Genomic DNA, 23,619 nt, shown 5'->3' with positions numbered 1-23,619 from the left:
GAAAGACATCTACTCCAAATTTTACAACCAACGACGCTTTAGAAAGCACTGCAGCACTCAAGATGCAGGCTTGTGGGGGACAGAAACGAGGTAGGAACAGGCAGCAGAAGCAGATTTAAGATGAAAAATGAATTTAGTGCTGATGTTTGGGGAGCTGCATTTGCCATCATTAGTTAATATTACATATTTAAATAAATTATATAAAAACTATAGCAGTAATAACAGTTTGGAATTCTTCAGCCAGGGACGAGTGCAGAAAGGTGAAAGTCCAGAATGCAAGAAGCTGCCAGCATGCCCGAAACAACAAAGCACAAAGTGTTGCTCTGTGTTGTCTGTTTTGTTTCATGTTGTAACCTGTTGTGGAGGTATTTTACAGCTCTAAATGAAAAAACTGCAAATAGCGATGTGCGTCATTGGATCTTCCAAGGAAATCCTGAATGCAAGATTGCAAGCATGTTAATATTTTTCACCCTGTCACAGTCCAGGTCAGTTCTCCTCTGCCTGTCCCAGGGAGGAACTGTCTTCACCTTATCTGGAGCTAATCTGGAACAATCTGCTACAGATATTTAAGACCAGTGTTGCTGTCTCGTCACTGCCAGTTCATTAACTAACCCATGTTGGTAACAGGCACTCATGCCTCAGTCTCAAGTCTATGTACTTACCTTGTTCTCTTGTGCTTCAATTCTTTCGTCACAGCTCCACTCTTTGGCTCTGCTTGCTACTCCGACACCTTCTCTCCTCAAATCACCACTGACTCCACCTGGAACGTACGCCTTACCCCTCAGTTAAATGTACACCTGTAGGAGTTCTATAATACACAAACTCCCTTTGTTCTTTCTCCTCAGTGCCACCACACTTGTTACCAAACATGCCCTGTCCCTGCCTCAGAGCTCCACACTAGTTTTCCTAGACACAAACCTCGTGCCAAGCATGATTTTATTCTGTGTTCACACTAAAAATTTTGCCACATTCCCATTGTTGCAAAAATAAAAGCATTGTGTAAAACTAACTCAACCATCTCTTCACTTGGTCCAGCACTTGAGCCCAGTTTTAGTATAGGCCTCTGGTCCTTTGTGACACTCACAGGGTAAGGACTAGGAAGCACTGACTGCAAGCATAAAACGATCTGGCAAAGACTGAACTGCAGCCTTTTCCTTATGAAGTGGTTCCATCAAACACAGAAGCCTTAGGCTACAAAATTGGCAGGTCGACACAATGGGCGACCATGACAGTTTCATTTTATATTCATATACATCTCCATTTGTCATGTGGACATATTCAGTTCAATTCAATTTTATTTATATATCACTCAAGGCGCTTTATATTTTAAGGTAGACCCTACAATAATATACAGAGAAAAACCCTATAATCATATGACCCCCTATGAGCAGCACTTTGGCAACAGTGAGAAGTAAAAAAATCCCTTTTAACAGGAAGAAACCTCCAGCAGAACCAGGCTCAGGGAGGGGCGGCCATCTGCTGCGACCGGTTGGGGTGAGAGAAGGAAGACAGGATAAAGACGTGTTGTGGAAGAGAGACAGAGATTAATATGCACCCATGCATGTGTACACACACACACACACACACACACACACATTTTGTATTCTAAGTAAACAACAGAACCTGAATTTATGCGGCTACATCAGCCATTTCCGTGTTTCTGTCTGCTAAGATTGTTTTAAATGTCTGAGGATATTTTAAGTAAACGACCCAAATTTAAAACTTGTATTCATGAGATTAAATTTAACGTTTAATAAAGCTGAAAGTCACTGAGAGAACAGATCTCAGCCTTCAGTATTTTGCTGTATTGCAACCCTTTAGTCTCAAGGGGAAGTACCTTAGACTGATCAAAAGTAAGGGCACAATACAAAAAGATGTGATATATAAAGTAGACCAAAGTTTTTAACAGGCTGCAGAAGGCCATTTGGAAACACCTACCGTTGTTTTAAGGATGTCTTAAATACTCCAAAAACTCTTCGAAACATGAAGAAAAAGGCTTTTTTTTTTTTAAAATAAGTTTCCACAGTTCTTCTTTTCCAACCAGAAAAAGGATCGAAACCACCTCAAGCACCACTCAGCAGACTGCTACACCCTGCACTTTTGCAGGAGAGTGCAGGCCGTTCTGATCAAACTGATATGTAGATGCTTGTCTATAAAAGTTTCATTTAAACTTTGTGTGGTGAGTCTCTCTGGCTGGTTGAAAATAACCTATAACATCAGTATAACTGTCAGACTTCCAGCATCAGTTTATAGCTTAGTAAGCTGGTGCTCATGATGCTGCCTTTCATTTTCAACAATTTTGGTTCTGTCTGCCATTCTGAGTCACATTCATGTGACTGCAAGAGAGTGAAATGGCTGGAAGGTGAGATAGAAATGCAAGGGAATAATAAGGTTGGGAGGGGAACATAATAAAATTGAACATAAAAGAAAAGATAAGAGCTGCATAGAATAGAGAGAGGTGTGGTTCACTTTTAAGATCAACTATGTACACTGTAATCAGTTGGCTGAAAGAAGACCTGCAAAATAAAAGATTTGTAAAACCATTAAAAATCTTGGCTAAATTTAACATGTAACTACAAAATCCATAAAAATAAGTGTCCATTTGGATTTAAATCTTTTTGTCTTAACTGCCTCAATAAACAAAGAAAAGAACTTATAAAGTTTATGAACGCCTCTACAGACTGATTAGCTCTAACAATGCATCATTTGTTTCAGAACAACGCATGGCAGCAGCCTACATTCACAATGTACATATAGCTACCCCAAAAGGTTGATTGTGTTCATCTGGACGTAACGTTTTCAGTGGGAGAAACATTTCGTCACTTATCCAAGTGACTTCTTCAGTCTCACTGAAGTGGGCTGGTTTCAGTCATTGTGCAAATGTACTGTTTATAAGGTTGGGGAAACCTGTAGTCAGATGAGATAGAAGCAGTCACTTGAGTGACGAAACGTTTCTCCCAATGAAAACGTTACGTGCAGATGAACAAAATCAACCTTTTAGGTATTTACTTACCTGGATGACTGAGCATGCATCAATAAATGTAGCTACATTTATAACAGGAAACTTAGAATTCAGAAAAAAACTTCAAAAATAACTGTAGCCCTGGCTATATAAATAGCTCATTTACTTAAATTTTTTTTTTCATATATTTTTAGTTAAATGCAAATGTCCACCGTGTTCAAAAATGTATACAAATGCCTGTAAGGTATCTGATATGTGTCAGTTAAATGCACAGCCTTTTTATTTGTATTTTTGAGGTGTATGTCATTATTCTTTGAAATGTTATTGATATGTACTGCAGCTCCAGTGAACCCTGAAGTAGTCTCAGGTAGAAGGGGTGGGAGTAAGTGGGGAGCCGTGTGCACTCGGCAGGCAGAGAGAGACGAGAGATGAACAACAGTGTCGTGTGGATGGAGAGTTCATAGAAGGGCGACAAACTGATTTTCAGTTTGTCGGAGGAGACGGACGTCTTGCTGGCGTGTCAGAGAGGTCCCTTCTGCTGCTGTGCTGAACTTTCATGTTCACACGGGAACACATGGAAATGCAACTGTGAGTGCTGCTGCCGTGCTCTGCTGGTGGCCTTGACCCAGTTTCCCCAGCTATCCCCTTGAACTGCCTGGAGGCGTGAGTACTGTTGTGTTCACGTGCTTTTTATTTTAGTGCTTGGCAACAAGTGAAGCGGCCATGTTGTTATAGGTCCCAACGCGCCCGAGCCACGACTCAGGCCTGCAATGAGGTGTTTGTTAACAGAAAGACTGTAGCAGTTAAAGGTGTGTGTGTTGGTGAGAGTGCGTGTGGGCCCACAATATTATTTATCGAGGTAAATACCTTTACAAGTTTAACAGTTTAACAAACTTTATTAATTTTACTTATTTTCTTTTGTGTTTTGGAACCAATCATTCACTGAAGTGGAGTTAACTTTATAATTGACCTGCTTGTGTGTGGTTTATTTCCATATAGCGTAGTTTAATGCATATTTTATATCATAAGCGTCAAAAAGGGAGTATCAGTAGTGACAACAGGAACCAGGGCCCCTCTCAATAGAACGTGGGATGTTTGTAACTTACTGTCAAGAGATTCATTACAACATATTAAGAAAATATTAATATTATAGCACATTGCAGATGAAATCTGAATTTCCAACTGGAGCACTCTCTCAACTCTAATTTCTGTTTTGGAAAGTCGGAGAAGCACTACCAAACAAAATTTAACAATCCCAAGCAGCAGTAAAACTGTAAAACTTTTAACAGCTGCCACTGTTGCATATTTCACTCTCTAAAAAAACCATACACAGAGCACTGGCCGGGCTGTACCTATGAGTGTGCCGCATCGGAGTTTGTAAGTGCAAACAAACAAGCATTGGGCTTTACTGCAAGGAATGAATGAATGCATGTCTGTACCTTGCTAAAAACAAAAATGGAAAGTTTTTCCATGTTTTCCAGACTTTACTATTGGAATGCCTACCGTTTAGGTCACCCATTTTCTGAATTATTGTTTACTACTTATATTATATATTCTATTATACTTCTTTATTATTAGAAAATGACACACTGCCTGATGTCATTTGATACAGGAACTTAATTTAAGAATTTAATAAAATATACTCCACAATTAATATCATGAGGTTGAATATTAAAAGTTTTTGGCTTTAAAATCTTGTTTTGGATGTCATGAATGAGAAACAGGAAGTATAATATTTCCATGGATACAGTGGAACATGCGGTCAAGCCTCGTTTTGTTACTCTTTTTTTATTTAGAAAAATTGTATTCACCCAATTAACCAATAATTCAATTCAATTCAACAATTGCATCAAGATGCTTTATATTGTAAGGTAGATTCTACAATAGTTTCCTGTATTGGATATTATTGAACATTCACTGATATTTGTCAGTACACCCAGAATAAAATGAATAGAAAATTTTTATGATTTGATTTCCAGAATAAACAATATCATAGTTCATTTCATGAGCTCATGAATTGGCAAACATGCATGGTCTGAAAGCATCAATAGAGGCAACTCGGTTTAAAAACGTAGGCCTTGTCCTAAAAACATCTTTGTATAAATGACCTGAGGGTGTTTATGTCTTGATGCATGCTCAATTTTCCAGGTAAGAAAATCCCCAAAAGTTGATCTGTTCATCTGGACGTGACATTTTTATTGGGAGAAATATTTTGTCACCCATCCAAGGGACTTCTTCTTCTCCTATAGTAATAATTAACTGAGGAAGCCTACTCATTTTATGAATCATAAACCACCAGACAGTTAAACCGGGCAGACAGCTGTATCAGCATATGAGGTAAAAGTACATAAAAAAAGCTGAGTTAAAACGAAGTGTTAAGAAAGGCGAAGCACTAGAGCGACATGAGGAAAAAGCTCTCGATTATGATCAATCTTCTCACTTTGGGGAGTCTGTTGACCACTCTTACCTGGTACATGTTCGAGGACAGGTGAGTAATTACCTTTGCATTTTACAGATAAAGGCAAGAGATCACTAGTCAAAGTATTTTGAACAAAAGAGGCTTATGACACTGTGAAACTACAAAAAAGTAAAAATAGTAATAATAATTCTGAAACAGGGAAGATGTAAATTGCAAATGCAAGACAGCAGTTGCAGAAATACACACACACTTATTTTAAGCAGAAGTACACATGTGTTGAAGTACTGATTTCACTTCTTTGCTCAGGTAAACAAAGTGAAGAAATGCAGGCTCTGAAATGTACTGAAAGTATAACAGTAAAAGTCGCTCTTTAAAGGACATTTGTAGCATCTCTCTTTGTGCCCGGCAAACTTTATCATCTATGCGAAAGAGATTGTTATTGTCAGTGTTTGTGCCTACGTGTCATTCACACTGTTAAAAAAACATCCTAAAAACCAGTAATATTCCAGCAGCTGGGTTGCCAAAATAATACCTTAATATAACAGAAAATAACTTGTTGCCCTAATTTTAGATGGGATTATGCCTTTTACAGATGCTTTTAAACATCAAATTAGGAACATTTTAATGTGATCAAACAATGAAATTGCCTATAAACAAGGTCAATGAATGCATCAATATGAATAATAATGCTTAAATTTACAGTAATATACAGTTAATGTTATTTACACCACTGTTATTTGATGTAAAAAACAAAGTTTTTTATCCAATTATATTTGATGTAATACTACAGTATACAACAAAAATAATTTGATTTCTCTTTCAAAACGTGTGAAAAACTTGTCAAAAAACTAGATATTGGATTTACGATTTACTCTTGATTCTAGACAATATCACATATAAATTTAGTTTCTAAGTGTAATCTAACATAGATTTCGTGAATATTTACTGGACTTCCAATTTGAATTAAGAGTGCTCCCTGTAAGATTGTTGGTTTTATCTATAACAAAACATCCAAAGAACCCTTGTTAAACAAAACCCCTGATTATAATTACATCAAGATTATTGAAAGAAATCTCCGTCCCGGGTCATCCGTGGATCGGGTTTCCTCCGAGGCATGGGCACCTATCAGCCATAACCTATAGAACTCAAAGAAATATTCTCAAGTAACAGTCAAATATGCCATTCAGCGTGTTAGTTACGACGTCGGGAGTAGCTTGGGAGAACAAGGAAACACAGAAACTGCTTCAGGTTGCCTTCCCAAACCAACTCAAAGGTTTATTCATCATACAACAGTTTATATAGAGGAAAAAAAGGTTCGTGTGTCAGCAGATTCTCAGTTCAAACCGGTACAGACCAAATAAGGAAGCGTCTTCCTGCCTTGTGAGCAAAGAAGTATCCTTTGTGTAGTTTATCAGTTCAGCTACAATTTATGATCATCCCAGCAAAATACACTCCTAGACATAGAATACAGAGTTCTTTCATTAGTGAATTCTGAAACGAACCACCTGGCCTTTAACAAGCTCTTTTCTAAGAGATAAAGAAGGGAGGATGGGAATAAGGAAGTGATCTCTGTGGTATTTTCGACCTTGAGGTACCAGCCTGTGATTCTTACACATTAATTCTTGGGTCACAGAGAAAGACAACTAGTAAATGGGCCTTATTGAGTAACAGTTTTCCTGTATAATATCACTACAAAACAATATCCTGTAAATGCTAACCGTAGTGCTAAAATTCACAACAATTATGTTAATTCTTGATCATATGTTGTGTATGAGCACTTTTTACATGTTTATTTTACTTATAAGACATGAGACATGGTTTCAATCATTAACATGGATTTTATTGACAAAAAGATAACCCTTCCTGGAACAATCCAAGAAGAACTAACACTTATGCATGAAAAAAAGGCACATAGAAGAAAAAATCCAATTCAAATGCACATTTGAGCTTAGGAGTCATCTTATCCTCAGGATAAAAATAAGAATGTACGGTATCGGAGAATGTGAATGGGGAAAGTAGATTGTTGAGTGAAATGGATGAGCCAGAATTGTTTTGTAAAAATGGTGCAGCTTAACTGGTTTGGTGTTTGTCCGTCAAATACACAAGAAAGCACTTTTTCTTTTGTAGAACATGCAAGCGGGCCGTCGTTATTGCCGTATTTGTCGGACTAAGGTGCTTGTAAATCTGGGAGTAATCTGGGTCCTAAACTCCGTCCTTTAAAGTCCCGAAGTCAAACAAACATCCCTGAGAGTTTAAAACTGTCTAAATTATTTCATCTTTAATAAAATGATCAGCATTGCTGCTTTGATAACTCAGGAAGTTATCGGAAGTCAAAGGAGCTTACAAAGAAAAGCGTCTGGACTTCTTTAAGTTACTTGAAGACTTTTCACCTCTCATCCGAGAAGCTTCTTCAGTTCTAAGGTCAAATGGTGGGGAGTACCAGATTTAAACCCAGTGGGAGTTTCCCCCCACAGAGGGACAAAAGGACCCCCTGATGATCCTCTAATCGCCTGAGCCAAGGTGTGAAACTGGGTGTGGGACCCAATCAGCCAGAGTTTCGGGTGAGCTCATTGTGAAACCTGGCCCCACCTTATCATGTGATTTCCTGAGATCAGATGGCCCAGGTTGTGAGTGGGTGTTAAGGCGTCTGGGAAGGGATCTCAAAACTGGATTATAGATGGCAGAGAGTTGGTGTCGTAAACCCCCGCCTCTGTTCAAAGATGGCCGCTCACAGTGGACATAGATGGCTTCTTTCACTCCTCTTTCAAACCATCTGTCCTCTCTGTCCAAAATGTGAACATTGGCATCCTCGAAAGAGTGTCCTTTATCCTTAAGATGCAGATGGACTGCTGAGTCTTGTCCTGTGGAGGTGGCTCTTCTCTGTTGTGCCATGCGCTTGTGAAGTGGCTGTTTGGTCTCTCCAATGTAGAGGTCTGGGCATTCCTCGCTGCACTGTACAGCATACACCACATTGTTAAGTCTGTGTTTTGGCGTTTTGTCTTTCGGGTGAACCAGTTTTTGTCTGAGCGTGTTGCTGGGTCTGAAATGCACCGGGATGTCATGCTTGGAGAAAACTCTCCTGAGTTTTTCTGATACACCGGCTACATAGGGGATGACAATGTTGTTGTGTCTGTCCTTCTTATCCTCCCTCTCTGGTGTCTGATCTTCTTTTCTGTGCCTCTTTGCTGACTTTATGAATGCCCAGTTAGGATAACTGCATGTTTTGAGTGCTTCCTTTACATGTAAAAACATGCATCAAACAGCCACTTCACAAGCGCATGGCACAATATTAATTAATATTACAAATTACAACAGATGTAAACAAAAGCAAGGAAACTAAGAAAAAAATGAGTTCAAGAAAGGGTAACTAATTTATCTGCACAAATCTGTCTCTTTTATTTGTCACAGTTATGTGGAATTTCACCCACCGTCTCCTCAAAGAGGTGCCCCAAAGCCCTCTGAACTTTGTAAAGGCTGCAAGTAAGAGCAAAAACTGTTTCTTAAGAAAGTACATTGTTTATGCTAAGATTAATTCATGTCAGCCCTGAATTGGTGATACTTCTAAATGTGTACCTGAATGCTTGTGCATTACAGGGAAGCCATCGATAAAGTTAAAAAGCTCTACAATCAAACATGGAAAAAGCATGATGAGAATTGCCACAGATTCAGGTAAGATCATACCCTTAAAGCCTTCTAATATTCTGATATAATAATTTTTTATTTTCATTTGAATTTCTGGAAAAAAAGAAAATTTAAAATTTAAAATGTTTGTGAAGGAAACACCTGGACACTGAAACATTGCTTTCAACAAAAAACTTACCATAGTCACGTTTTGCTTATATTTATTATTATTCTTTTTTCATCAAACTATTGTGCATGAATGATACTCACTTAAACTTTTTTAGTTCCCGAAAAATTGAAGAGAATAAAGTCACTTGGATGGGTAACAAAACATTTCTCTTCCTGAAAACAAAACAGAATTGGCTTTCTGCAAGTTCCTTACAGCAGCGGTCCCTTTTTTGCGGACACGGACCGACAATATTTTCATGGACCAGCCTCTAAGGCAGGGGTGTCAAACTCAAATACACAGTGGGACAAATTTCTAAACTGGAACAAAGTCGCGGGCTAATGTTAATATTTATTGAAAAAAACAACTTCCTCCAGATATAAGAATGAATCTTTTCTTATGGACTCAAACACGTTTTGCTGAAAAACTGAATATGGAACAAGCAAAGCTTAATACTAAACAATATATATATTAGCTGTATAATACCAGTAGGCCAGCTCTGATAGTAATTTGGTATGGCTTTGCGGGCCAAATGTAATTAGGCTGCGGGCCAAATTTGGCCTGTGGGCCAGAGTTTGACACCTATGCTCTAAGGTGTCGCGGATAAATACAACAAAATAAAACTAGTACCGGTACCGAAAAAAAGAAGATTTATTCATAACACACGTGAAAAGACCCAGGAAAACAGAGTTAACAAAAAAAACAATAACAAAATAACACTAAAAACCGTGAAAACCGTACATTTCACACCCGAGTCTCAACTCTTGCAGCCCGGTACCAAATGACTCACGGACTGGTACCGGTCCGTGGCCCGGGGGTTGGGGACCGCTGCCTTACATGGATGATTGAGCATGTGTTGTGTCTGCTCTAGCAGTCCTCGCTGCTTCTTTTTTTTAACTTGCGGTGGAAGGGAAACTGGCTCGGAACCTCAGAGCAGAACCTCTGCACTCGACCTCAGACAACTCAAACTCCCAGTGTCCCCTTGCCGCCTTTTATTCAGCGACAAAAACACCCATTGTGCGTCATAAAACTAAGGCACTGTGTGTGTGTGTGAGAATTCCTGTTGGTCATAAAAAGGGTCATCTCCCCTCACCCTGTATATGGCTTAATTCCTTTAACGGTCCGCCATATACAAAGACAGGTGAGGTCATAAATGGCAAGAAGTAAACATCCTTACTAAATAAAGAACCGAACCTTCACATAGGATATCTGTAGTTAAACACTACAGGGAGTGCTGAATTATTAGCCAAGTTGTATTTTTGAGGAATAATTTTATTATTGAACAACAACCATGTTCTCAATGAACCCACAAAACTCATTAATATCAAAGCTGAATGTTTTTGGAAGTAGTTTTTGGTAGTGATGGGTCGTTCGCGAACGAAATGGCTCTTAGAGCCGACTCTTTGACGTGAACGACGCGAGCGGGCTCCTTATCGCGAGCCGTCATGTGGGTTTTTTTTTCTTTCTCTCACCCTCTCTCTCTCTCTCGCACTTTTTTTCCGCTTCACTTCGCACCTGAGCCTTGTGCTTTACGCTGGGCAGAGGGGGGAGGGGCGGTAGTTACACTCAGTAGCACAGGAACAGAGCCAGAGGGAGAGAGAGAGAAAGAGAAAGAGAGCCAGGGACAACAACGTCACATTAGAAAGGTATAGTAATCATCCACAACTATTTTCGGTTGCAGATGATAAAGGATTCAGAAAATTTATTCATGCAGGTCCATATGACAGAGAATATGCATCTTCTTTTTGTTTTCATATTATAATTTATATTTAATTGTGTTGTGGTTTGCAGTGTTTTGTGTTGTTTTCACTTTAAATTTGTAAAAGGAAAAAGCTGAAAATTTAAATAGTTAAAAGTTGAAATGTGAATAGTTGATTTTTGTATTATATGATTTATTTATTACATTTTATGTGGAGTGAAAAAATAAAAGTATATTTACAGTGGCCCCTACAGACAAAGCACATACAAACTTCAAATCACGTACGAACTCTGAAGCACGTACAAACTCCAAAACACGTAAAAACACGTACAAACTCCAAAACACGTAAAAACTCCAAAACACGTACAAAAGACAACAGAAGTGCTCCAGGATGCTGGGCGCAGTGTTGAGCTTTTGTTACCTAGTGGCTACACAAGCCAGCAAGTACCAACGACCGGATTTGGTGTGTGGTAGTAACAGGTAAATGAACTTTTTTTTTAAAATTATTTGAATATATATGAGTGCCTGTGTATAAATACACAAACAATACACACATGCTTTCAATTGTGTAATTTAAGTGATCTAGTACCTCTGCTTTGGAAGTTCAGTTCATGCTAGAAATGTGTTTTGGAGTTTGTACGTGTTTTGTCTCTAGGGGCCACCGCATATATTTATATATAAACATATACAAATAAAACCACTTTTTTTTACGTTAGTAATTCCTTTTGTGCATAATTTTATATTATTGTTAATAATAAATTAATTAAAGCAACAAAACAACCTGAAGAGCCGGTTCGGAGCCGAAAGAGCCGGCTCTTTTTAGTGAGCCGAACCGAAAGAGCCGGCTCTCTAAAAAGAGCCGGAAATCCCATCACTAGTTTTTAGTTTGTTTTTAGTTTTAGCTATTTTAAGGGGATATCTGTGTGTGCAGGTGACTATTACTGTGCATAATTATTAGGCAACTTAACAAAAAACAAATATATACCCATTTCAATTATTTATTTTTACCAGTGAAACCAATATAACATCTCCACATTCACAAATATACATTTCTGACATTCAAAAACAAAACAAAAACAAATCAGCGACCAATATAGCCACCTTTCTTTGCAAGGACACTCAAATGCCTGCCATCCATGGATTCTGTCAGTGTTTTGATCTGTTCACCATCAACATTGCATGCAGCAGCAACCACAGCCTCCCAGACACTGTTCAGAGAGGTGTACTGTTTTCCCTCCTTGTAAATCTCACATTTGATGATGGACCACAGGTTCTCAATGGGGTTCAGATCAGGTGAACAAGGAGGCCATGTCATTAGTTTTTCTTCTTTTATACCCTTTCTTGCCAGCCACGCTGTGGAGTACTTGGACGCGTGTGATGGAGCATTGTCCTGCATGAAAATCATGTTTTTCTTGAAGGATGCAGACTTCTTCCTGTACCACTGCTTGAAGAAGGTGTCTTCCAGAAACTGGCAGTAGGACTGGGAGTTGAGCCTGACTCCATCCTCAACCCGAAAAGGCCCCACAAGCTCATCTTTGATGATACCAGCCCAAACCAGTACTCCACCTCCACCTTGCTGGCGTCTGAGTCGGACTGGAGCTCTCTGCCCTTTACCAATCCAGCCACGGGCCCATCCATCTGGCCCATCAAGACTCACTCTCATTTCATCAGAACATAAAACCTTAGAAAAACCAGTCTTTAGATATTTCTTGGCCCAGTCTTGACGTTTCAGCTTGTGTGTCTTGTTCAGTGGTGGTCGTCTTTCAGCCTTTCTTACCTTGGCCATGTCTCTGAGTATTGCACACCTTGTGCTTTTGGGCACTCCAGTGATGTTGCAGCTCTGAAATATGGCCAAACTGGTGGCAAGTGGCATCTTGGCAGCTGCACGCTTGACTTTTCTCAGTTCATGGGCAGTTATTTTGCGCCTTGGTTTTTCCCTGTTGACTATTTTGAATGAAACGCTTGATTGTTTGAGGATCACGCTTCAGAAGCTTTGCAATTTTGAGACTGCTGCATCTCTCTGAAAGATATCTCACTATTTTTGACTTTTCTGATCCTGTCAAGTCCTTCTTTTGACCCATTTTGCCAAAGGAAAGGACGTTGCCTAATAATTATGCACACCTGATATAGGGTGTTGATGTCATTAGACCACACCCCTTCTCATTACAGCGATGCACATCACCTAATATGCTTAATTGGTAGTAGGCTTTCGAGCCTATACAGCTTGGAGTAAGACAACATGCATGAAGAGGATGATGTGGACAAAATACTCATTTGCCTAATAATTCTGCACTCCCTGTATAGCTAATTGCCTTCCCCGCCTCCTAGATGCGCAGGGAAGGATTAGAAAAAGAATTTTTACAAATTTAAGTACAACAATGGCAACTATTATCAGAATCAACCTAAAATACATCAATACATTTTAACTCACTTTGGCACAGACTGCCTAAAGCCAGTATGTGAGTACAAGCAAACACCACATAAAATGGTAGATTATTGGAACCACCTGAGATTAAGCCTGAGATGCAGACAAAGCAGGATTACTTCTAAAGGTCTTTAAATGAGATCTTGTGCTAACTTTCTAAAGTCTAACCTGTTGCTGGTGTCAGACAACAGATTTTTGGATTTTTTTCAATATCTGTAACTCTGTTAACTCCTGAACTGTTTGTTCAAACGAAAGAACTCCAACTGTTCCTGATTTTTTTTCAGTGAAATATTTTCAGTGACATTAGGGTCGTTACAGTAATCCCACACAGCAGCAGCCCCAAGAAGATGAAGGATGGTTGAAAGAAGAGAGAGTAATGAGTTTGATGGTGCTCTACAGACAACATAATATTTATCAGGCATTTCAATTCTTTTTATTGTTTTTTTTTTTTAAGTAATTTCTGTGTTATTTGCCGATATTTGGATTTGCCCTGTCTGTAATTAGCATAATGACCCTACTATTGCTGAAAAAAAGCAACGAGTTCAAGGAGTATAAGATTATTTTTATTAGGCCCAGAGATGGATAAATGACTGGCAGTGACATTGATTTTCACTGGATTTCTTCTTTTAATGAATGAACCAGTCTATTGATTAGTACATGCCTGAAGGTTTTACTCTCTCTTTTTCAGCTAAACAATGGCCTCCTTCACTTGCACTGACATTTTGAAATGACAGCAAAAAGATATAAAATAAAATACAAACACTTTGAGTTAGCTTCTGAAATTAGTACTTTTTAATTTTTCATGAATTCAGAGGGTGTGAAACTGGTTGTCAATCAAATGTTAAATTATTTTTGATTAACTGAACAACTGGTTGTGTGTATATAATGTTTGGAAGATTTGAGTCAATATTAGTCAAAAGAAAAAATGAAACAAAAAAAACTAACTGTAAATATAATGTACAACAATAGATAAGTTAATATAAAATATAAAGACAAGACAAAAGAAAGGTTGTTGTCTGTCATACATGTAAATGTGTGCTGTATCAGTACCTGCCTGTGGTTGAATGGCTTTTATTTTCAGTTTCCTAAAACAACATAACTGTTTTAGCTAAAACCACTGAAGCCTATTCAAATACTACATTATTACAATTTTTGTTCCCCAAAGTGTTTTACTCTTACAGTGAGCCTAATTTACATTTCTAACAACCTTCTTTGGAAATTGATATGAAACTGTAATGATTATAGTGTTTTAAATAAAACAAAAGCTTTTTATACAGAACTAGCAGAAATGACAATGACAAAACAGATGGACTCTAACTCTAGAAATTGCAAATCTGTCCACTTAACACTAAAGCTAACTTTATTTATTTATATTTTTTGTCTTTTTTTCCACAAGATTACAGCTGAGGATTAATTGCAATGGATCCAACAATGCCATTGTCACTCAGGAAAACACTCCGGTGGGATCTAAGATTGTTTTTGACAAGGACAGAACCGTCATCCCTGTGACTCCAGAGCTTTTCAAGATCTTAATAAAAGTATGTTTTTCTTAAATTCTTAATTTTTTCTTCAGGTCTTCGTTATTCATCAAATGTTCCAACATGATATCCCCATGTGTCGAAATCACATGTTTAGTCACATGTTAAATCTTTGATAAACAGGGACCTTTACCCTTAATGGATTAAATCAAATATAATTCTTTAGTGTCTTCTGAAATTAGCTGCCTAGAGTACTTTTGCAGCAATTCATCTGTATTAATAACTTTGTGGATGCTCCTTGTTTCATCCTGAGTTCTGCCTCTTACACTCACTAGCTAATTTATAGAGCAGGCATCAGCTTAATTTTGAAATTTAGTTATCAGGCTGTGCGAAATGTAACACTGCTATAACTTTATAGCATATTTAATTGTAATACATTATAATATTTGTAAATGGACTGATTCTTATATAGCGCTTTTCTACTCTCCCGGAGTACTCAAAGCACTGTATACAATATACCTCATTCACACCCACTCATGCAAGCACTTCTAAACGCAAGTGCACACAGCACATTCACACACAGTCACACTCCGATGAACGCATCGGAGGGCAATTTGGGGTTATTATCTTGCCCATGGACACTTGACATTCAGACTGGGGAAGCTTAGGATCGAACCACCAAACTTCCGATCAGTAGCTGATCTGCTCTACCACCTGAGCCACAGCCACCTACAAATTTGTCAGTATATTAAAAAAATCCACCAAGGTCTTCAAGTCTAAGTTAATGATTTATTGGTTGAAAACTGACACCCCCCCCCCCCCCCCCCCCCAAAAAAAAGAAGGAAAACACAACAAAAAGCAAAAAACAAATAACTTAGAATCAATGATTCCTATATTAGTGGTTTATATTGTCAATATATAGAGAGTACCATATAAAGATTTAAAAAGTCACATTCCTTGAAGGTCAATTGTATGGCCTGTATTTGTATAGCACTTTACTCAGTTCCCAAGGACCCCAAAGCGCTTCACACGTTCAGTCATCCACCCATTCACACACTCGTGATGGTAAGCTACATTGTAGCCACAGCCGCCCAGGGGCACACTGACAGAGGCGAGGCTGCCGGACACTGGCGCCCTCTGACCACCACCAGTAGGCAACAGGTAAATGGACTAGTTCTTATATAGCGCTTTTCCACTCTTCCACTCAAAGCGCTTTACACAACTTGTGCATTCACCCATTCACACCCATTCGCACAAGCACAACTGACATTCACACACATTCATACTCTGATGGATGCATCGGAGAGCAATTTCGGGTTAGTATCTTGCACAAGGATACTTGGCATGCAGACTAGGGGAAGCCAGGAATCGAACCACCAACCTTCCGATCAGTAGATGACCTGCTCTACCACCTGAGCTACAGCCACCCAGGTGAAGTGTCTTGCCCAAGGACACAACGACCGACACTGTCTGAGCCGGGGCTCGAACCGGCAACCTTCCGATTACAAGACGAACTGCCAACTCTTGAGCCTTGATTGCCCCATGTAAGGAATTATATGGGGGTTTCACTAAGTTTCACATTCTTTTGGACCTTTGACTCCTTCAAGCTCAAATAAGGTCAAACTTGTATAAAGTGGATTTCTTCTTGAAAACTAACTGCTTGTGTTTGCACTTGCAACATTTAGGAAGTGACATTGGTATATGGGGATTATAGTTTCCAAATATCATTTGACCTAACCTTTACATTTGTCACGGCTGGCGGAGTGAGCCGTGTGGTGTGGAGGAAAAGGAGGACCCAAAATGCAGCAGTGACTGATGATACGAGTGATGTTTATTTACAAAGTGGTGGTGGCAAAAACAGGCAACGAAGCATGAGACAAACTAACGGAAACCTAAACTGGGAGAAACTAAAGAGCAAACCTGAAATCTTACAAAATGGAGAGCGGAGCAGAGAGACGCAGACTAAGGAACAGGATACCAAGAAACACAGACGAGCCGACAACGAACACAGACCGACACCCACTATATATACACACACACACACACAAGGTAATCGGGTAATCGCACACAGGAGGGAAGAACAGCTGATCTGAATACACATGATGACTGGAGGACACAAGCTGAACACAATGACAACAGACACAGACCTTCAGAATAGAACAGGAAATCTAGGACCCGAACCGGACACCAGGGGGGAGGACACAGAATAACTAGAACAGAGGAAAATAATCACAAAACACAAAACGCTGGGTCAACGACCCAGGACCATGACAACATTTCACATCTGCTTCTCTTTCAAATTGACCTAAAATCTTTAACAGAAAGAATGTAAAGAATTAGCTGACGTATTTAGAAATTTACTGTGGCACAATAATATTTAACAAGCTCAATTTATTATACAGATATTTACATCACCAGTTTATTATCGATTTACCTACTCTTAAATAATGTTTGTGTAAAAATAAAATCCACATAAACATCTGTCATGTAATCCTAATTTAAGTTTTACTGCAGTACAAAACAAACAAAAACAAAACTAATATACAATGTCCAGTACTATTCTGTTGAAAGTAAACACTGCCCAGAAGGTAGGTTGCCTTGGTTTGTGGTGTCAGAGTGCTTCTTGTTTTATCTATCATTTTAAACTTCAACTTTCAAGCGTGCCCTACACTTATTGTCTCCTTCTATTCTAGGAGAGATTCACAAATACTGGGCCAAAGATTCACTTCGACTTAAAAAGAGACTGATTTTCAAAACAGATTTTGATAACAGGGACCTCATGAATCCATTGTTTTCAATAACAAAAAGGTTTGCACAGTAACTGGAACTAACCACCGTATATGTAATATCACACATATAATGATATCATGAAAGATTTCAATTCCAAGTAACTGATAATCAAGTTCTAATGTTTTAAAGGCAATCGAATTAAACAGGTCTGTACATTTCTCTAAAAGTTTTAACGTGATAACCTTATCACTGACCTCTTCCTACATGTTTGCCATCTTCCATTAAATTCAGTGAGCACTTGTCTTTCACACAAAGTACATTTCAAACTGTTTAAATTTTGCTCTTTTTGTAATTTATAATCTGTTGGTGTCAATTCCAGGAGAATCCTTTCTCAAAAAAGAGATGGGACACTTGTTCAGTTGTTGGGAACGGTGGGATTCTGACAAACAGCGGCTGTGGAAAAACGATTGATTCAGTTGATTTTGTTATTAGGTGAGAAAGATGTCAAGAACAAAAATCATGATGAGGACTCTTCTCTCTGTAAGTAATATTTTGTTGTTTTTTTCAGGTGCAACCTTCCTCCTCTGGAAAATGAATTTAAGAGTGATGTTGGCATGAAGACTAACCTTGTGACAGCAAACCCAAGCATCTTAACAAAGAAGTGAGCCAAGAGTGACTCTAACATTGAACTGACCTGTTAGTTTTGTCTTGTTTCTTTAACTAATATATTAATTTGCAGGTATGGGTCACTGATGGCACGTCGACGGGCGTTTGTAGACAGTCTCCACCTGTATGGCAACTCCCTGCTCCTCTTTCCTTGCTTCTCTTTTGGTGCTTACCGTGCAGTGTGTCAGCGGGCTGTGTATGCCATTGAGGACATGGGAATTCCTATCCAACCAATCTTCACAAACCCTCAATACTTGCAAAGTATTGACAAATTCTGGAAATCTCAGGGGGTAAATGGACATCGGCCTAGCACTGGAGCATATATGATTAGTCTGGCTTTGGAATTATGTGAAACTGTTCATCTTTATGGATTCTGGCCATTTAGTAATCATCCATATAAGCTCTTTCCCCTGACTAACCACTACTATGATAATGTACCCTATGATAGTAGAGTCCATGCAATGCCAGATGAGTTTTACTACTGGGTGCAACTGCACAACAAGGGCATTCTCAAGCTTCATCTTGAAGACTGTAAATCAGGTCAGGTCTAGTTTATATGATGGAATAAAATAAGAGTTTATTCAAGTGACCACCACAAAAGCCAAGACATATGCACTGAAACCCAGTATGTGTTATTTTGATGTTACTTTAACAATCTTACAAAATATCTCTTAACTCTCTTTAAAAACCAGAGGTGACCGTGCATTTACCATCATTGCCCCTGGACTCTGGAATAATCTCCAAGTCAAAATCCTTACTTCGGAATCAATTCAATCGTTCAAATCCCGTTTAAAAACACACTTGTTTAACATAGTCTCCAAAAGTTGATTCTGTTCATCTGGACGTAGCGTTTTGTGGGAGAAACGTTTCGTCACTCATCCAAGTGAATTGTTTAGAGTGACTAAACTTGAGCTATATTGTGTCATGGTCCTGGGTCATCAGACCCAGCGTTTTTTGTTTAGCATTAGTATTCAATCAATTCAATAAAACTTATGTTTTGGATTAATCCTTGTCTTCTGGTTCTTAGGGGTTTTGATATTGTGTTTATTGTTTTGTATACCTACCTGTATCCTCCCCCAGTGCTCTGTTCACATCCCTGAGTTGTGTTTGTGAATTTCATGTTTTACTCTGAAGGTCTGTGAAAGAAAGCTGTAGGCCTTGTCAGCACTTCCTTTTTATGGCCTTTGTCAACCCCCATCACCTCACTTCAGGCTTTCTTCCTGTGGGAGGAACAAGCCACTTGGCAAATTATCTGCATTTATGTCTCCTCTACTGTCTCCCCTCATCCTTCAGATGCCCATTCTGTTGTCCACAATCTCCTCTTGATGACCTCTGCAAAGCCCCGTGCCACAGCTCTCATTCCAATTAGTGATGGGATTTCCGGCTCTTTTTAGAGAACCGGCTCTTTCGGCTCCGAACCGGCTCTTCATGTTGTTTTGTTGCTTTAATTTAATGTATTATTAACAATAAAATAAAATTATGCACAAAAAGAATTACTTTTTTTTTTTTTTTTTTTTTTTTTTTTTTGGCCTGTCCCGTTTGGCTCTTTTGCCATCAGAATTGTTGTCTAAAGGCAAAGAAAGATGCCCAACGGATTTACTTTACCAAACTGACCATCCCAGCCTTGCCGTAATGGTCCATTTGATTCACCTTTTATTGTTTATTTTATTTTCACTTACTGAATACGGGACAGACTTGACTGGGGGAAAGAAGGGGAGAAAGAAAGAGGGAAAGAGAAACAGCTGAGAAGAGGGACGGGGGAGAAGGGCAAAAGACAAAAACCAACAGAACGGGCAGAGAAAAAAAATGCATATATCAATCACCTGGATCACCTGCTGAGAAAGAAAAAAGAAAGCAAGCAGAAGAGAACAAGAGTAATAGAATAAACAACATCACAATGATATATGGGAATATGACAGTAAATACTAAATGTTAAACATTATTGTGCAGCACATAAGATCAACAGAACACAGTGTGCTTTGAGGTAGGAGCCAAAAAGGGTGTAGTTTGTGGGTGTGATCACCCGTGTGTACACCTGTGAGCATGGACGCGCTTGTTTTTTGTTTTTTTAAAAGGTTCCTTCATGTAATAATCTGCTAGAGGGTGTGGGGGGGCCACAGCCCCGTCCTCCAGGGCGTGAAGCAGGTGTGGAGGAGATCAAAACTCCAGACATCCAGAGGCCCCCAGAACACAAGAGACCAAGGAAGACCAACAGAGGGGCAGCTGCGCCACAAAAAGAATTACTAATGTAAAAAAAGTGGTTTTATTTACATATTTTTATATATAAATATATGTGGTGGCCCCTAGAGATAAAGCACGTACAAACTCCAAAACACATTCCTAGAGTTAACTGAACTTCCAAAACAGAGCTACCTAGATCACTTAAATTACACAATTGAAAGCATGTGTGTATTGTTTGTGTATTTATACACAAGCACTCATATATATTCAAATAATTAAAAAAAAAAAAAGTTCATTTACCTGTTACTACCACACACCAAATCAGGTCGTTGGTACTTGCTGGCTTGTGTAGTCACTAGGTAACAAAAGCTCAACACTGCGCCCTAGCATCCTGGAGCACTTCTGTTGTCTTTTGTACGTGTTTTGGAGTTTTTACGTGTTTTGGAGTTTTTACGTGTTTTGGAGTTTTTACGTGTTTTGTCTCTAGCGGCCACCGTAAATATACTTTTATTTATTGACTCCACATAAAATGTAATCAATAAATCATATAATACAAAAATCAACTATTCACATTTCAACTTTTAACTATTTCAATTTTCAGCTTTTTCCTTTTAAACAAATTTAAAGTGAAACAACACAAAACACTGCAAACCACAACACAATTAAATTGTCACGGATTGCCGGGGCAAGCCGTGTGGAATGTAGGAAGGACCCAAAAGGCAGCAGCTCTGGTGCAGGTGAGTGTTTATTTACAGGGGTGGGTAAGTACAAACAGCGGTGGCGACTAGTGATGGGACGTTCTGTATCGAGGCTTCGGAGCGTGTGTCGAGTAATGGAGGGGGCGTTTCCGCGAAGCGCGTATCGAGGCTTGCTTCATTTATGGGAGGAGCTGAAAATGATGACGTCCGAAGCCTCGCTGCCCGGCTGTACCACGTGACTGGTTCATGAAGCGGTTCGAACTTTGCCGCAAATAATCATTTTCCATACTGCCAGCATAAATATACACAGTATACTGCCATCACTACACTATAGGTGTTTTACACACTCCTTTTGTTGTTGACATTTACAGGCTGTGTGCAAAATGCCACACTCTTCAAATTCATGCCAGCTATTATTTTTACGTCCAGTAGGTGTCCTGCTAGAGCAAATGAAGCTTCATGAAGCTTCGCGTTGGGGTGAACCAATTGGATGAAAAGCTTCAGTGCTTCATGGGGCTTCATCTGCCCATCACTAGTGGCGACAAAACATGAAACTGGAAACCTAAACTGGGTAAACTAATAAGACAAACCAGAACGAGGATGCAGGGAGGTCCGGAGAAATACATACGGGAAGACGCAGGGAGACCAAGGGGAAACAACACAGACGAACCAGCAATTACTAAGACAGAAAATACAACTTAAATACACTCAGAGAACATAGGGAGATTACACACAGGTGGGAGACACAGCTGGGAGTGATAAACATGACGAGACTAGGGAGGCAAACTGAAAACACTCACATAAGACGCAGACCTTCACAATAAAACAGGAACTTGCACATGAAAGGACACAAACTAAGAAACGCGGACTAGATACAGGAACACACGGGCAGAACAGAGTAAACACTAACCAGAGGAAGAACAGAACCAAAATCGCGAAGAGAAAACACAAAACGCTGGGTCAAAAGGACCATGACATAAATATAAATTCAAATATGAAAACAAAAAGAAGATGCCTATTCTCTGTCATATAGGCCTGCATGAACAAACTTTCTGAATCCTTTATCATCCGCAACTGAAAATAGTTGTGGATGATTACTATACCTTTCTAATGTGACGTTGTTGTCCCTGGCTCTCTTTCTCTCTCTTTCTCCCTCCTGCTGTGTTCCTGTGCTACTGCGAGTGTAACTACCGCCCCTCCCCCCTCTGCCCGGCACAAAGCACAAGGCTCGCATGCGGAGTGAAGCGGGAAAAAGTGCGAGAGAGAGGGTTAAAAAAACAAAAACAACCCACGGCTCGCGATAAGGAGCCGTCTCACGTCGTTCACATCAAAGAGCCGGCTCTAAAAGCCATTTCGTTCACGACCGACACATCACTAATTCCAATGCAGCTTTATGGTTATTGTTGTGGTTCTGGAATCTTCTCTTGATGACTAGTAGGGCACCAAATAGTACGACCCTTGACCTCAACCGCTGCTTGGGCTGCCAGCTATGCCAGGAATGGTCCCTGCTTTTTGCTGGGTCTCTGAAGATTTCTGATCAGCACCGAGTCTCAGTCTGGAGATTCCACCCTTGGGATAATTTCATCCAGCAATACTCTGGCTGCTGCACCTGTATCTCCTTACTAGAAGGAAAAACATCTAACCATTTGGAACTAACATCAATCCACATTTTCCTTTTAGCTCAGTGACCTTCACTTATGGGTCAGCAAAAAAATCGTAAATATCATGGAAAACATAGAAAGCATTGTTTTATGTTAATTCTGGAATCCCTCCTTTTGACACATGGTCTCTCCCATGAGTCAACTTAACAAAACTAGGAGAATAACAAAAGAAAAAGCTTAGATAATTTCTCAGGCAACATCAGGGCTTCTCCTCTGTAGTAATTCCGCTCCAGCCCTGTAAACCTGTGTTGAAAGATATAAGGCTACGTTCACACTGCAGGTCTTAATGCTCAATTCCGATTTTTTGATCAAATCCGATTTTTTTTGTCTGCTTGTTCACACTACAACTAAAATGCGACAGCAAACGTGCTCTAGTGTGAACGCTCAAAGCGGCATGCGCACACACAACGCGCTCTGTTTAGGCAAGGCAAGGCAAATTTATTTGTATAGCACAATTCAACAACAAGGTGATTCAAAGTGCTTTACAGAGACATTAGAAACAAAAACAGATAAAAAGCATGATTTAAAATTGATTAAAACAAGCAAACAAACAAACTAACTAAACACACACATTCACATTCACACCTGTTCGCGCGATCTGAACCCTTATCGTAAGGGGAGCTACCAGTCCTTCTGTGGACGAGCTACTTTCTATTTTAAATTCCCTGAATTTAAAATACTCTCTAGACCCAGCTGGGGAGCTACCCAGAGCTCTAAACCCACACCTGTTCGCGCGATCTGAACCCTTATCGTAAGGGGAGCTACCAGTCCTTCTGTGGACGAGCTACTTTCTATTTTAAATTCCCTGAATTTAAAATACTCTCTGGACCCAGTCTAGACCCAGCTGGGGAGCTACCCAGAGCTCTAAACCCACTTAACAAACAAACAAAACAGTATATAAAATCAAAACAGG

At 39.3% G+C, this 23,619-nt stretch overlaps 2 protein-coding genes across 2 annotated transcripts in view; both read left to right on the top strand.

The window, feature by feature from the left end:
• Positions 1 to 23,619, top strand: part of LOC147334363 (low affinity immunoglobulin gamma Fc region receptor III-like) — a 529,842-nt gene that overhangs the window by 430,129 nt on the left and 76,094 nt on the right. The gene's annotated exons all lie outside the window — the stretch shown is intronic.
• LOC147334366 (alpha-2,8-sialyltransferase 8E-like) overlaps positions 5,365 to 23,619 on the top strand; it is a 65,573-nt gene continuing 47,318 nt past the window's right edge. Inside the window, exons 1-7 of the mRNA XM_086271512.1 lie at positions 5,365 to 5,450; positions 8,790 to 8,861; positions 8,976 to 9,050; positions 14,689 to 14,830; positions 17,880 to 17,992; positions 18,069 to 18,161; positions 18,240 to 18,412. Of these exons, the coding sequence (XP_086127638.1) occupies positions 5,365 to 5,450; positions 8,790 to 8,861; positions 8,976 to 9,050; positions 14,689 to 14,830; positions 17,880 to 17,992; positions 18,069 to 18,161; positions 18,240 to 18,412 (754 nt within the window). The remainder of the gene's footprint in view (positions 5,451 to 8,789; positions 8,862 to 8,975; positions 9,051 to 14,688; positions 14,831 to 17,879; positions 17,993 to 18,068; positions 18,162 to 18,239; positions 18,413 to 23,619) is intronic.

This window comes from Aulonocara sp. 'chitande type north' Nkhata Bay, linkage group LG3, assembly GCF_057382095.1.
Source record: "Aulonocara sp. 'chitande type north' Nkhata Bay isolate Kocher_YH1m ecotype deep benthic linkage group LG3, A_spYH_male_GT1.1, whole genome shotgun sequence".
NCBI lineage: Eukaryota > Metazoa > Chordata > Actinopteri > Cichliformes > Cichlidae > Aulonocara > Aulonocara sp. 'chitande type north' Nkhata Bay.
The sequence above is the reverse complement of the archived record's forward strand: the minus strand, read 5'-3'. Positions and strand labels throughout refer to the sequence as shown.